Here is a 15,254-nt window from a genome sequence, read left to right on the forward strand (position 1 = left end):
TTCTGCTGTTAGGGTCAATTTGCATATTACCCTTTTATTATATAGGAGTGCCTGGCCAGCCTGGGTGAGGGGCTGATGGCTGTTTGCAGGCTGGCCACAGCCCCTTCAGGATGGGGGTCCTCTGTAGGGTGCCTGGCCAGCCTGGGTGAGGGACTGATGGTTGTTTGCAGGCTGGCCACAGCCCCTTCAGGGTAGGGGTCCCCCCCCTGGGGTGCCGAGCCAGCCTGGGTGAGGGGCTGATGGCTGTTTACAGGCTGGCCATGGCCCCCAGCCACCCAAGCTCCCAGTGGAGGCTGGCTGGAAGCAGGTATCTGGGATTTATTTGTCTTCTATAATTGAAACTTTGTTGCCATCAGCTGAGGCCACAGCCGGCTCAGGGCAGGTGGGAAGCTTGGCTTCCTCCATTGCCCAGGCAACCAAGCCTCCTGATTGCTCCGCGGCTGCCGGCCGCCATCTTGGTTGGGTTAATTTGCATTTAGTCGCTCTGATTGGCTGTGGCATAGCGAAGGTACAGTCAATTAGCATATTTGTCTTTGATTAGTGTAGATAATAAATATACTTTTATTATATTGCATTTACTGGTAAGTGAGCTATTTCTCTTTATAGTTTTAAGACTATTGTAGTTGATGTTGGTCAAAGAAAAGGTTATCCTATTTTTACTTGTTAATGGTAAAATGAATTTTCACTAGCATCCTGTTTTTTAAAAGTTTTCAGTAGTTCTTATAATTATTTCAGATGATGATGAAGTTACACCAGCAAGAGAGATATCTCGTCACTTTGAGGATACTAGTTATGGCTATAAGGATTTCTCTAGACATGGGATGCACGTTCCAACATTTCGAGTCCAGGTAAAATTGCAACATATTGTATACACATACTAGTAATTGGTTAGAAATAACTCAATTTGACTTAAGAAAGAGCCACGTGGATTTGAGAAGTATAAAATGTTGCAGAAAGAAGTAACTTTTCTATGTACAGGCAGTTCCCTTAGATATATTTATTCTACTGTTAAAGGTGTATATATTATTAAAGTTCATAAATCAGTGGCTCAGAATTCAATACACATTCACCCATAAAACAAAATTACAGTGGTGGTTAGGTTCCCAGATGATGCATAAAAACTCAAAGTTCTAATACAACTAAACAATAAATAACAGTTGTATTTGAATGTAGCTAGCATTGGTTTTTCTCCCCCTCCTACTGAGCCCCAATTTAAAATGAGGCGATTTCTGCCCTGATAAGCACCAGTCCTGAATGACAAGAGAAATGTCCTCAGCATATCAAGCATTATGTGTAGGTGGAGGGAAAGGGATGAGAAAATCAGAGGTGCAAGATGTGTTTAAATACAGATACCTCAGAAAATAAAGCATGACAGTTACAGCATCCCAAATCCCTTTAAAATATGAACTGAATGTTATTTGAGGCAATGAGAATTTTTGAGGATTTTAAATTTAAACTTTGGGGGGATTCACATAAATAAATATTCCATAATTACTTAACAGCTATCTCTCAGTGAATAAAGTTAGTGATGTTGGGAATAGAATTATTGTTGATGGGCCCAGTTTCTTTAGCTCCCAAATCATTAACTTTGAAATACACAGTAAATTTCCCCAGTGCACTTCTATCCATGGAAACATAAGGAACTGGTGGTCCTCCAGGATACCAGGCTCCTCCTCTTTTTTTGTTTTGCAGGAGGCACTGTGCTGAGTGTTTTGCAAGCATATGTTAGAAGCAACAGTAGCTGTATCCCCTAGTACCAGAATAAAAGTTGACAATCATCAGTTAGCAAATATTTATCTATTCTGTGCTCTAGTTTTATAAGACTACTTCTAGTCCATCAGTAGAAATATACTGTATTTTAAAGGTATTTTAGAATAATGTATAAATATTTAATTTAGGTAAATGAGTTGATATTCCAAACTTTTCCATATTGTGAGGGGCCTGTGTTAATAACTATTTTGCCAGGATTATGAAAATACTTGAGAGCTATAAGATTTCATTTCTTTGCTCAGGGAACTAAGATTATTTAAGGGAACAAAAATAGACACAAGGAAGTTATAGTGTGTTTCTACTTGATAGTGAAATTGTATCATGAAATATAATAGATTAGAATTAAAGCAATCAGGAGGGCTGGACATTTTGTGGAGGGAGATTAGGAATTGAGATGATTGAATGATCCAAACGCATGGGCATTATATGCAGAGGACAGTAATTGAGTTTAGGTTAAGGGATATAGTGAGGGAGGAATCAGAGAAACTGGCTGGGCTGCTGTGAGCTTTAAGCAAAGGGTTCCTACTTCTGACTAGTGGGAAATTGGTCAGGTTTGTAGGTTTTGACCAGAGTAATTACATGATATCAGAGGTTTTTAGGAAAATACATATGGGAATAACATAGAAGTGGGTGCTTTATTAAGTTTTGTTTGAGGTAGAAAGGAAGCAGGGAGATTTAATGTGGAAAATCTAACTGGGAGACCCAGTAAACAGGTCTGAGAGTCAAAAGATGCAGTAGGAGGAAAAGGAATGAGTGATGGATATTTCTAAATAAAACTTGAGGACCGTTTGGATGGGTGCAGTGATGGAAAAGGAGAGAGGGCTCCTCTGGATGCTGAGGGAGGAGACAGAGAGAAAGCTGAAAACGTTGGCCTATGTGTAAGCAAGAGAGTCCATTGGTTTTTAAACTCGCTGAGTAATAAACAACCTTTTGTATGCTGTAGTATAGAAATTGAAAATATCAGACTGGAGTGCAAGTGAAGCTGAGAGCTAGGGATGTACTAGAACAGCAGTGGATTCCAACTGACAATCTCACCACAGTGCAGAGTGGTGGACATAGGATAATACGTGGCCACATTTTAATTATTCACATTTATTCTATTCTCTGTATTTAGGACTATTGCTGGGAAGACCATGGTTATTCTTTGGTAAATCGCCTTTATCCAGATGTGGGACAGTTGATTGATGAAAAATTTCACATTGCTTACAATCTTACTTATAATACAATGGCAATGCACAAAGATGTTGATACCTCAATGCTCAGACGGGCTATTTGGAACTATATTCACTGCATGTTTGGAATAAGGTTAGTCTGTTTTCTTATGTTTACAAAGAGGTATTTTCCATTGGACTAAACTATTCAGGTACTTGGAACACATATGCACACAGACACAAGCTCAAAATAATCCCCTTTCCAGTAGCTTATTTTTATGCTTATGCTTCAGAGAACCAATTTATAACAGCTTGGTTTTTTCCTCTTTCTTAGCTAGGCGGGAGGGAAAGTTAGGGACATTGACAAGATGCTTCCAGGGAAGAGGAGGGAGGTCAAGTATTATCTATTTCCTGATACACTTACATTTCTACCTTCTTGGAACTTAGTACCTTTATAGTACCCCTCTGGCTGTTCTCAAGCTCCTTCAAAAGCTACTCCCTACTCCCATGATACTTCATCAAAGTGCAAAACGTTCATGTCCTGACTCTTAGGTATTCAGCCACATTATTATGTTACATAGAGAGTGCAGCTATTATATACTGCTTTCTGACACATGCACACAAACTCCATGCCACAGCACATTCTGATTATTTTAGCTATTGACTTTAACCTCCTAAATGGTTAGGACCAGCTTTGCAAGAACTTTCTCCCTTTTCCACTGAAAAACAAATAGGAGATTTTAGTCCTTGGGTGTTCTAGAAATCATCACATAGTGGGGTAGAGCAGACACTGGAGCCTTTGACGATCTTGGCTTAAATCAGAACAGTGTCTCCTAAGTGTAGAAGACACCGTGAGGCCGTATATAGACCATCTTTCCTCTGGAAACCGGCCCCCCCCCCTTTTTTTTACTCATATAACCCAAGAAACTTGGGAACATGAGAAAAAGAATTCTAATTATTTCATTTACACAAGTGGATTACAATTTATATATCATGTAATAGTACCAATAATAAATATTGTCTAATTTCAGCAATATTCATAAACTGTTTCCAGAATTTGTACCTCAGTGTGGTTGCTTATTCATGATTGTAAATACATACCATTGTTTGGGCACTGGCAAATTTTTTGTTCCTCTCCCTAACTTCTATTTCTTATCCATTTCCACTCACTAATCCACTCCCATTTAAACATTGTAAAGTTGTTATTTGGGGGGGACAGCTGCCTACACAAAGAGGAAAAAAGAATTGGCATTTACGAGTGGTTTCCGTACTTTTGTAAGAAGAAAACAGCTCATATATCGAAAACATGGTTCTCACTTTGTCTTTTAACAGATATGATGACTATGACTATGGTGAAATTAACCAGCTATTGGATCGTAGCTTTAAAGTTTATATCAAAACTATTGTTTGCACTCCTGAAAAGGTTACAAAAAGAATGTATGATAGCTTCTGGAGGCAGTTCAAGCACTCCGAGAAGGTATGCACCTATTGTGGCTTGTTTACTCTGTAACTTCGTGATTCTTGTTCTCCTTCACCTAATCTAAAGCATCTCGAACCTTTCCATCACCTCTCCCAACCAAAAACATTCCAGCACAGCTGCCTCAGATACTGCTTGGGAGAGAACCTCATGGTGCTAGAGCAGTGGTTCTCAACCTTGGCTGCACATTAGAATCACCTGGGAATCTTTTTAAAATCCTGATTTCTGGGCCTTATCCACCAGAAATTCTGTTTCTTTGTTATGGGGTGAGGCCACAACATTAGTAACAAAGAAACAGAATTTCCGGAGGATGAAGCCCAGAAATCAGGATTTTAAAAAGATTCCCAGGTGATTCTAATGTGCAGCCAAGGTTGAGAACCACTGTGCTAGAGTAAAAGAATAAAGACAGGTGGTCTGGCCCATCTTTAAAGTGCTGGCATGGCTGTCACCACTTAGGAGAAGACTGTTGTACAAGAGCTCTTTAAAAAAAAATGTTTTGTTAGAAATACCTGGTCTAGTCTTTGATTCATCTTTATATAGAAATGATGATTTGACTTGGGAAATTGATATTCGAATAAAGCACTGTCTAGATTTTCTGAAATATACCTCCCAGAAGAGATGTGATCAAACAAATAAAAGCACAAAACAACTACCCAAAAAGAGCATCAGATAGCTTTTGTTTTGAAAAACTGATATTCTGGCCCAGCCAATTTGGCTTAGTGGTTGAGCCTTGACCTATGAACCAGTCACGGTACTTGCCGGAATTTCGGCCTCGATCCCCAGTAGGGGGTGTGCAGGAGGCAACTGATCAATGATTTTCTCTCATCGATGTTTCTATCTCGCTCTCCCTTCCTCTGAAATCAATAAAAATATATTTTAAAAGAAAAATTGATATTCTGGTCAGTAAACCCAAGACTTCTAAGTTATTCAGTGGAACACAGAAAATGTGCTTGATTTTTGGTGTTTCTTTATTAGATGCACTGAAAAACTAATTGCGAATGATTATAACCTTACCTTAAATGTTATGTTTTATATGCAGGTTCATGTTAATCTGCTTCTTATAGAAGCTAGGATGCAAGCCGAACTCCTTTATGCTCTGAGAGCCATTACGCGCTATATGACCTGATGCCTTTCCTCCATTAAAGATGATGGAATAATCAGCAGATATAGTCTACGAGGGGAAGGTTCTAAGCCCCAGGACCAATGGTAGATAAAAGAATTCAGAAATACATTGTGCCATGATTCCTTTAGTTTCTGCTGTTTTCCTGTGGAAATACCACTGTTGGCACGAGCAGTGACTGCTTGGCAGCTTCAAGTTTAGAGCTGTGAAGAAGGGTTGCTGTTCACAGTATTTTGCTTTTTGAAGTACAAGATGCTGTATAACTGTTTTTAATACAGCAAATAGTAACTCTCCAAATCCTGTTGCTTTTATGTTTTAAATAAGATAACAAGAATTGGAGCATGCAAAGAATGGGACTTGGAAAATGACATAAGCCTTTTTACACAAAGAATTTTAGGTCTTGGTGCTGCTATTCCTGCTGGTGGAATGAGTAGAGTGGTTGTTCCAGTTAAGCTATTAGTAATAAAGTGAACACTGCTACTATCTGAGCCTACATAATTTTTGTGGTTTCGAATTAAACTTGCATATGTTTTAATTTTGTTGCATCTAAAAAAGCATAGAATTATTACTCATAGCTCAGCAAAGACTGTTTTGATGGTAACAGTTCAATTCTTTCATTATAGTTTTTTTAAATTCAGAGTTATTGGATGACATTAATTACACTGTCATTCTTAAAGATTTCCTTCAAAAAGCAATTTAAATGTAAATGAAAATGTGTAAATTAAGAAAAGCTGGCTATCTCTTGATATGCTATTTCTCAAGATCCTCTGACACTGGAGGGCAGCTATCTTGTGCAGTGTTTTTGTTGCCAGCCCGGGAGTTGTGGGACATGGGGCTATCGTCTGCTGCACAGCCCAGGTGCATTCTGCTCCTGCCCACCTCATTAAAGATGTGCACTCCATAAATAATAAAGCTGGAAAATATTTTTAGTCAGGTTATCAAACTTGATTTACAAAAATGCTGTTTGTTTGAAATGCAAACAGGTTTGAAAAAAATGTATTGAGTACTTTGTATTCTGGAAGCCTGAACTGCTTTTGAAGTCTGTCAGTATTATTGGTATTTTTCAATAAAGAATAACTTTTCTCCAATTTTATTTGCTGTCTTAATCTCTTTAAAAAGTCATGACTTCAGAATTAGTAACAATTCTGAGTTTCATTTGCTTTTATTAGCCAGGGTAGATTCGTACTTAAATAATGTTGTATCAGATGAGAGACTGCTATTAAATGGCAAACTCAGTTATTTTGTAGAATTCCAAGAAAAGTGTACCTTCAGAATCTTAGGTAAGACTTTTTTATCTTGGAGATGGCTGGCATGGTGTCATGCCTTGTCCTTTTGAACTGAGATGTTTTAAAGTTCAAATAGAATTATTAAAAATTATGAGGAACATAATTTTTATGTTAGGGAGAAAATATATAACAAAAAATGACAAACAACTAGAAACAGCTCTAACTTTAATTAAAGCTGTTGAGCTCAGTCTGTTGCCTACAAATTTATAATGTGTGAATAGGGGTGGGAGTAGGAAGATACAATTTTGAATAGAGGTGATACCTGCCTTCAAGGATATATACCCTAGTAAGAAGACAAGATTATCACTAATTAAATAGAAGTTGATTATTCAATATATAGGTCCACTTATGGTTACCTTATAGGAATGTATATATACATGGTCCTACCCATTGAATTTCTCTTTGCCCTCTTCTGTCTGCTGCTCATCATAGCAATGCAGGTGAGCTTAACAAGTGAGGTTGCACTGGATATAGTTAAATTTTACTCATTCTGCTTTGTCTTGAAAATACAAAGTTTGTAACAGATTGTGATCACAAAACAAAATCAACCGAATGCATTATCTTAGTCCACTAAAGTTTATAATCACTTAGAAATTACAAGTCAGAATAAAAATTTTAATGAGTAAAAAAGTGTGTTTATACCTAAAGTAATAAAGGCGTGCATGTGATACAAAATTAATGTTTCAATGCCTCCTGTTTAACAGGTGCTTCCTGTTACACAGAAAGTTTTCTCAAAACTAAACACGCTGGATTTCTAATGTTACTATAATCTAATAGTTTCCAAAATAATTAAGGGAAGGTGAAATAGAACACTCTATGGGCTATCAAAACCCTCACCCCACAAGAGGAAAATTTTTTCTTAAATAATCCTGAAAACATTTCTGGTTGATGTTTCCAGGATTTCATTATTTAAATCAGGTTTTTGGAGTAAAATTTGGGGAACTTTTTTACTAGGCCAAACTTAATTCAGTATCTCCCATTATAAGAATGAGATTAGGCCTGGCTGGCATGGCTCAGTGGTTGAGCATCGACATGTGAATCACGAGGATATGGTTTGATTCCAGTGGGTGGGGGGCGTGCAGGAGGCAGCTAATCGATGATTCTATCTTATCATTGACTAGAGGCCCGATGCACAAAATTCATGCAAGGGGTCAGGCCCATGGCCTTGCCCACTGGTTGTTCCAGAAGGTCATTCCACCATATGGTCTAATTAGCATATTAGCTCATTATATAGGATGTTTCTATCTCGCCCTCTCCCTCCCTGTTCCCAATTTTTCCAAAAAAAAAAAAAAAGTTTTAATGAGATTAAATCCTAAATACCTCTGTATTTAATACAATTATTTGACTTCATATAAACAGTGGTGCTATTTAAAACTTAAAATTCATTTAAAAGCTAAAAGATTTTTATTCTAATGGTTTAGCTATTTCTAATTTTGTAGCACACCATTGGTAGATGTGTAGGTAAATAAAACTTGCTGGATAAGCATGTTTTCCAAGCATATATTTTATCATTAAGACTAGTGGCCTGGTGCATGAATTTGTGCATGTTAAACAGAAATTAATTAGAAGAAATCCTATATAATAAAAGCCTAATATGCAAATTGTCCCTTTGGGCATTAGTTCGGCCGGGAGTTTGACCACTCACTATGACATGCACTGACCACCAGGGGGCGGCAGTGGAGGCGCTGCCAGTCCCGACGAGAGCGGGACCGCGGCAGGATGGTGAAGCAGGTGAGCGGGCAGTGCCAGGAGAAGGCAGGTGTGAGCAGGAGCCTGATTGCCCCGCAGACAACAACCAGGGGCGGGGCCGCCACCTAACTCCCAGGCGCTGAGGGAGCCGGGTGGGGGCCCAGCCCTGATTGATGATCCCGAAGACCAAATGGTGGAGAAGGTGAGTGGGCGGCGCCAGGCCAAGGTGAGACTGTGAGACGGGTGTGAGCTGGGGCCCAATCTCCGGAGGCCACCCCAAGGGACCCCACCTGTGCACGAATTCTTGTACCGGGCTTCTAGTATTTTAATATCGCTATTGGCCCTTTCTCCATAATAGAAGTGTCAACCAAATTCACAATTGACAATGACAGATGAAAATACACATGTGATTGGCGCCAGCATGAGCTTTACATGTATCGCACATGTGCAAGTCAACCTAGCATTTTATAGATAGAGAATAAATTTGCTTAATTAGACCTACTTTCTGATTTAGCTAAACTTTTTCTAGGCTAGTGAAGCACCCCAACTTCTCTTTCAGGTAATTGTCAGCAACACAGCAGTAAATATCAACATGAAGCAGATTATTATTGTAGATCATGCAGGGAGAACAAAGGGTGAAATATTTAACTGCAGCAGTGTTTGACTATATTCTGGGCAGTGAGAAAACCTGAAGTCATTTACATCTTAACCTCTTTTCAGTCGGGTCAAGTTTCTAAGCTTTCTAAATCTCCATTTTCCGGCTAATGAAAAGAAAATAGGATTCCACCGAGTCTCCTATCTACCTACTCCAGGACTTCTGTGAGGATCAAATGAGATGAGGCATGGGAAAACGCTTCACAGACATTTGGTTAAAGTGTAAAATGTTTCCACCTGGCTATAAAGCAAGTCGGGTTCCTGGACTGAAGAAACTCCAAGGAGGCTAGTCGCTAGGGAGAGGAAGCTGGGTGTTGCTACGTGATGTCATTACCTGGTGCCCATAGCCACCGATTCTGGGTTGGGCTGGGCTTTGGGCCACATTTTGTGCCATGGGGTCTTGGCAGCGTCGGCTGTGATATGGTGGGGTGTCACTCCGGGGTGGTGGCAGGGCCTGTGTCCCACTTGAGGGAAGCCAAGTGTTGCTTTGTGGGCGACAGTTCCGCAGTGCCTGTAAATGGCCAGTGCGCATCACAGCAGCTCCTGCGTTGAGTGTCTGCCCCCTGGTGGTCAGTGTGTGTCATAGCTACTGGTCAGATGGACACTTAGCATATTAGCCTTTTATATATATATATAGATACTCTGAAAGTTTTATTAGCTATTTGTGACTAGTGAATACAATAGACAGGTGGATGGGGGTGTCACATCATTCATGAAGCTCATTCCCCATGGAGACACTAAGGTAACAACAATATAAGGACCAAACTCTGGAAACAAGTTGGGAAACTACAACACCCAGGTGGACACAAAGCCAGTAGGAAGCTGCACTGAAAAGTTTGTGGCATTTTGTTCAGCCTAGCCCCTCCCCCTACTCAGCAGTGTGACACAAATGAGAGGAAACTTCCAATTCCCGCCTCTTCCCTGAGGACAGAAAGCTCTTGTGTCTTACATTCTGGCTGTGTGAAGGTTGCTTGAGGGACTAGATTCTACTGACTTGGAGAGTTAGTGGAAGTGGTGGTATGATTTGGATGCTGGTTGAAAGCCACTGAACAACAGAAGAGAGCACAGGTGCATTAGAAGAACAGGGTGTCTACAGTTCTTTAAGCAGAGGGTGCAAAAGAGTACAGACAGGAATACAATAAAAATAGAAACAGTTCCTGAGAAGAAACCAGGGCAAGCCTCTTAGGGAAATTAAGACAGCTAAAAGCTGATGTATATCCTAGAATGAAAGCACACACACAAACTCAGAGAAGATACATCTCCAGAAAAAGTTTGGGAGGTCTCAGAGCCTCCAGCCAGGCTTATAGGCAACTCTTCAAGCCTTTACACCTTTGTCAATTATTCAAATGCCCAAATCTCAACAAAGTTCACAAGGCATATAAACAGATGAATATGGCTCCAATCTAAGAAACAAAAATCTAGGAACCAACTATAAAGAAATGCAGAATATAAACCAAATGCAGATGCCTGAATTACCACTTTTAGTTTTTGTATAGAATTTTAAAAGCAAAGGCAAAAAGTAACTATAAATCTATGTTGTTATGTACAAAATAAAGTATAATTTGTGACATCAATAACAAAGTGAGGGTAGGCAGAGATGAAGGAGTGGAGTTTTTGTATGCAATTCAAGTTGTCATGACTAAGATTTTTTTTATATAATCCACATGGTAACCAAAGAAAATATCTCTAGATTGTACACAAAAGGAAATGAGAAAATCAAAGCATGTCACTTCAAAAAAAAAAATCAATGAAACACAAAGGAGAAGGGAGTAAGAGAGGAAATGGTCAAAACTACAAAACATACAGAAAACAATGAACAAAATGACAACAGTATTTCCCTATCAGTAATTACATTAAATATAAAGTGCATTGAAGTCCACAATCAAAAGATATAGACTGGCTGAATGGATAGAATTTTTAAAAAGGATCCAACTACTAGTATATGCTGTCTAAAAAAGACTAACTTTAGATCTAAGGACACACATACAGGCTACAAGTAAAAGGATAGAAAAAGCTATTAATATGTAAATGATAGCTAAAAGATAGCAGTGGCAGCTATGCTAATATCAGGCAAAAGGGCCAATTCACCATGAAGATATGACAATTTTAAAAGAAGATTCCAGTCTTTTTTATTTATTTAATTGATTTCAGAAAGAAAGGGAGAGAGAGAAACATGAATGATGAGAGAAAATCACTGATTGACTGCCATGCACCCCACTGGGGACAGAGCCCACAACCTAGGCATGTGTCCTTGACCGAAATTGAACCCAGGACACCTCAATCTGCAGGCTGATGCTCTATGCAGTGTACCAAACTAACTAGGGTGAAGATATGACAATTTTAAATATATATGTACAAAATACCAAAGCTAAATATATAAAGCAAACAACATAACTGAAGAGCGAAATAGATAGTAATGGATAGTAGATTTAATACCCCACTTCCAATAATGTGTAAAGCAAGCAGAAATAAGGAAACAGAATTTGAACACTATAGACTAGTTTAACTGATCAGACATACAGACACTTCATCCAACAATAACGGAATATACATTCTTCTCAAGTGCACATGGAACATTCTCCAGGACTGACCACATATTAGGCAATAAAACAAGTTTTAACAAATTTTAGAAGATTAAAATCACCCTAGCTGGTTTGTCTCAGTGGGTAGAGCATCAGCCCACAGACTGAAGAGTCCCAGGTTCAATTCCGGTCAAGGGCATGTACCTCGGTTGTAGGCTTGATCCCCAGCCCTGGTCAGGGTGTGTGCAGGAGGCAAATAGATGTGTCTCTCTCACATCCATGTTTCTCTGTCTCTCCCCCTCCCTTCCACTCTCTCTAAAAATCATTGGAAAATTAATCCTCGGTTGAGGATAACAACAACAAAAGATTGAAATCAAATAATGTTTTTCAATCATAATGCAATGAAACTAGAAATCAACAGCAGGAAGAAAACCGACAATTTACAAGTATGTGGTAATTAAACAACACATTCTTAATCAACTAATGAGCAAAGAAGAAATCGCAAGGGAATTGAATTGGACAAATTAAAATGAAGACACAACATACTAATATTTATGGGATATAGTAAAAGCAGTGATAAGAAGGAAGGTATAAATTCTTACCTTAAAAAAAGGAAAAATATCTCAAATCAACAACTTCACTCTTCAAAGAACTAGAGAAAGAAGAACATTCTAAACCCAAAGCAAACAGAAGGAAGGAAATAATAAACATTAGAGCAGAGATAGACAGACAACAGAAAAACAGAAAAAAAATTGTTTGAACAGATTAACAAAATTGACACACCCTTAACTAGATTAAGACGAAGAAAAAAATGACTTCTAGTCAAGGTGGCAGATTGGTAAAACTGTGCTCACCTTCTCCCACAACCACATCAGAATTACAACTAAATTATAGAACAACCATCATTGCGAGCCACCTGAAGACTAACTGAACAGAATTCCTATAAATAAGGATATAAAGCAGCAGCCATATTGAGTAGGAGGGGCAGAGGAGTGGAATAGGCAGGTCCCGCACCCATAGTGTGGCAATTAAGATTCAATTAAGATTCAGGAGAGAGATCTCCGCTGCAGAGGTCCTGCCTGAGAATCAAAGGGCCCCAGGCCCATACCAGGCTTCCCAATCTGAGGCATCAGTACCAGGAAGAGGAGTCCCCATAACATCTGGCTGTGGAAACTAGGGGAGATTGCATCAGAGAAGGATAGTGGGCTACATAGAGTTTTACCTACTTTGACATCTTGATTGGAAAAAGATAAAGCCCAGGAAGTGCACAAAGTCATCTCAAACAAGATGAATCCAAAGAAGTCTACACCAAGAAACTGTATGTGTATTTAAACTGCCAAAGGTTAAAGGCAAAAAGGCAATCTTAAAAGCAGCAAAAGAAAAGCAATTAGATACCTACCAGGGAGCTCCCATAAGACTGTCGGATGATTTCTCAACAGAAACTTTACAAACCAGAAGGGATTGGCACAAAATATTCAGTGATGAAAAGCAAGGGCCTACTCTACCCAGCAAGGCTATCATTTAGAAATGAAGGAGACAGAAAAGGTTTCCCAGACAAGAAAAAACAAAGAATTCATCACCACTAAGCCAGTACTACAGAAATGTTGAAGGGACTTTACAAAGAAAAGATTTTAAAATATAGAAAAAAAAAAAAGAAAAATTTCACTGACAAAGGCAAATAAAAGCGTGGATCAATCAACTAACTATGAAGCTACTACAAATGTTAAAAGGCAAAAATAACAAGATCATGTGTAATTATAAAAATAAATTAAGGAATACACACAAAAAAGAAGTAAAAAATAATGACCAAAACAAACATGGAGTAAAAATTGTACTGATTTTAGAATGTGTTCAAACTTAAGTGACCATCAATGAAAACAGATTGCTATTGGTATGTATGAAGCACATGAAAACCACAAACCAAAAATCTATAAGAAATACACAAAAAATAAAAGGAATCCAAGCACCACTATAGAAAGTCATCAACTTATAGGCGAATAGAGCAGGAGAATAAGAAAGGTACAGAGAAGAACTACAAAAAACAATCAGAAAACAATAAAATGGCAATAATTGCTTTAAATATAAACGGTTCAAATGTTTCTATCAAAAGACATAGGGGTGGCTAAATGGATAAAATGGCTCAAACATATGCTGCCTACAAGAGACCTACTTCAGATAGAAGGACACACAGACTGAAAGTAAAGAATGGAAAAAGATATTGCAATGAAAATGGGAGGAGGGCCAAAACCGGTTTGGCTCAGTGGATGGAGCGTCAGCCTGCAGACTGAAGGGTCCCGGGTTTGATTCCAGTCAAGGGCATGTACCTTGGTTGTGGGCACATCCCCAGTAGGAGATGTGCAGGAGGCGGCTGATCGATGTTTCTCTCTCATCGATGTTTCTAACTCTCTATCTCTCTCCCTTCCTCTCTGTAAAAAATCAATAAAATATATTTTTAAAAAAATGGGAGGAGGGAAGGAGCTGAGGTAGCAATACTTTATCAGACAAAATAGACTTAAAAAAAAAAGACTGTAACAAAAGACAAAGAAGGGTATTTCATACTCATAAAGGGGTCAATCCAATAAGAGACTATAACTCTTGTAAACATCTATGGATTCAATGTAGGAATACTTAAATTCATGAAGCAAATACAGGGTGGGACAAAAGTAGGTTTACACTTGTTCATATGGAAAATAATATAATAATAAATAATACAAAAATAAACTGTTTTGCATACTCATAACTGCAAACCAACATTTGCCCACCCTGTGCTGATGGACATAAAGGGAAAGATCAAGAGTACGACAGTAATAGTAAGGGAACTTACTGACATCAATGGATAAGTCAGACAGACAGAAAATCAACAAGGAAATAGTGACCTTAAGTGACACCTTAGACCAGATGGAGTTAATATTTTTAGAGGATTTCACCCACAAGCAGAATATACATTCTTTTGAAGTGCACATGGAACATTTTTTCAGGATAGACTACATTTTAGACCAAACAAGTCTCAATAAATTTAAGAAAATTGTAATCATATCAAGCAACTTCTCTCATCACAATGATATGAAACTAGAAATAATTTCCCTGATTAGTGATGTTGAACATATTTTCATATGTCTATTGAGGATTTTTGCATCTATGTTCATGAAGGATATTGACCTATAATTTTCACAAATCAATTAATGTGATACAGCACATAAACAATATGAAGGATAAAAACCATATGATCATATCAATAGATGTAGAAAAAGCATTTGACAAAATCCAATATCCAGTTATGATAAGCACTCTCAGCAAATTGGGGGACAAAGTGAATATATCTCAACATAATAAAGGCCATACATGACAAATCCATAGCTAACATCATCGATGTTTCTATCCCTCTAAAGTCAATAAAAACATAAATAATAATCCTATCTAATAATAGAGAAACATGGTAATTAACTGTAACTTCACTACCCTTCCCATTGGCTAATCAGCGAGATATGCAAATTAACTGCCAACCAAGATGGCGGCCAGCAGCCAGGCAGCTGAAGCGAACAGGAGGCTTGCTTGCTCCAGTGAAGGAGGAAGCCAAGGTTCCCC

General features: G+C 38.4%; 1 protein-coding gene across 2 annotated transcripts in view; it reads left to right on the forward strand.

Annotated features, from left to right (window-relative positions):
• Positions 1–6,611, forward strand: part of SESN1 (sestrin 1) — a 100,419-nt gene extending 93,808 nt beyond the window's left edge. For both annotated transcript variants that reach the window (XM_005883780.2, XM_014531331.1), the window contains exons 7-10: positions 736–848; positions 2,885–3,075; positions 4,254–4,398; positions 5,438–6,611. In XM_005883780.2, the coding sequence (XP_005883842.1) occupies positions 736–848; positions 2,885–3,075; positions 4,254–4,398; positions 5,438–5,524 (536 nt within the window). In that variant the 3' untranslated portion in view covers positions 5,525–6,611. The remainder of the gene's footprint in view (positions 1–735; positions 849–2,884; positions 3,076–4,253; positions 4,399–5,437) is intronic.
• Positions 6,612–15,254: the final 8,643 nt, after the last annotated feature.

Source organism: Myotis brandtii, unplaced genomic scaffold (genome assembly GCF_000412655.1).
Source record: "Myotis brandtii unplaced genomic scaffold, ASM41265v1 scaffold8, whole genome shotgun sequence".
In the NCBI taxonomy this organism is placed as follows: Eukaryota; Metazoa; Chordata; class Mammalia; order Chiroptera; family Vespertilionidae; genus Myotis; species Myotis brandtii.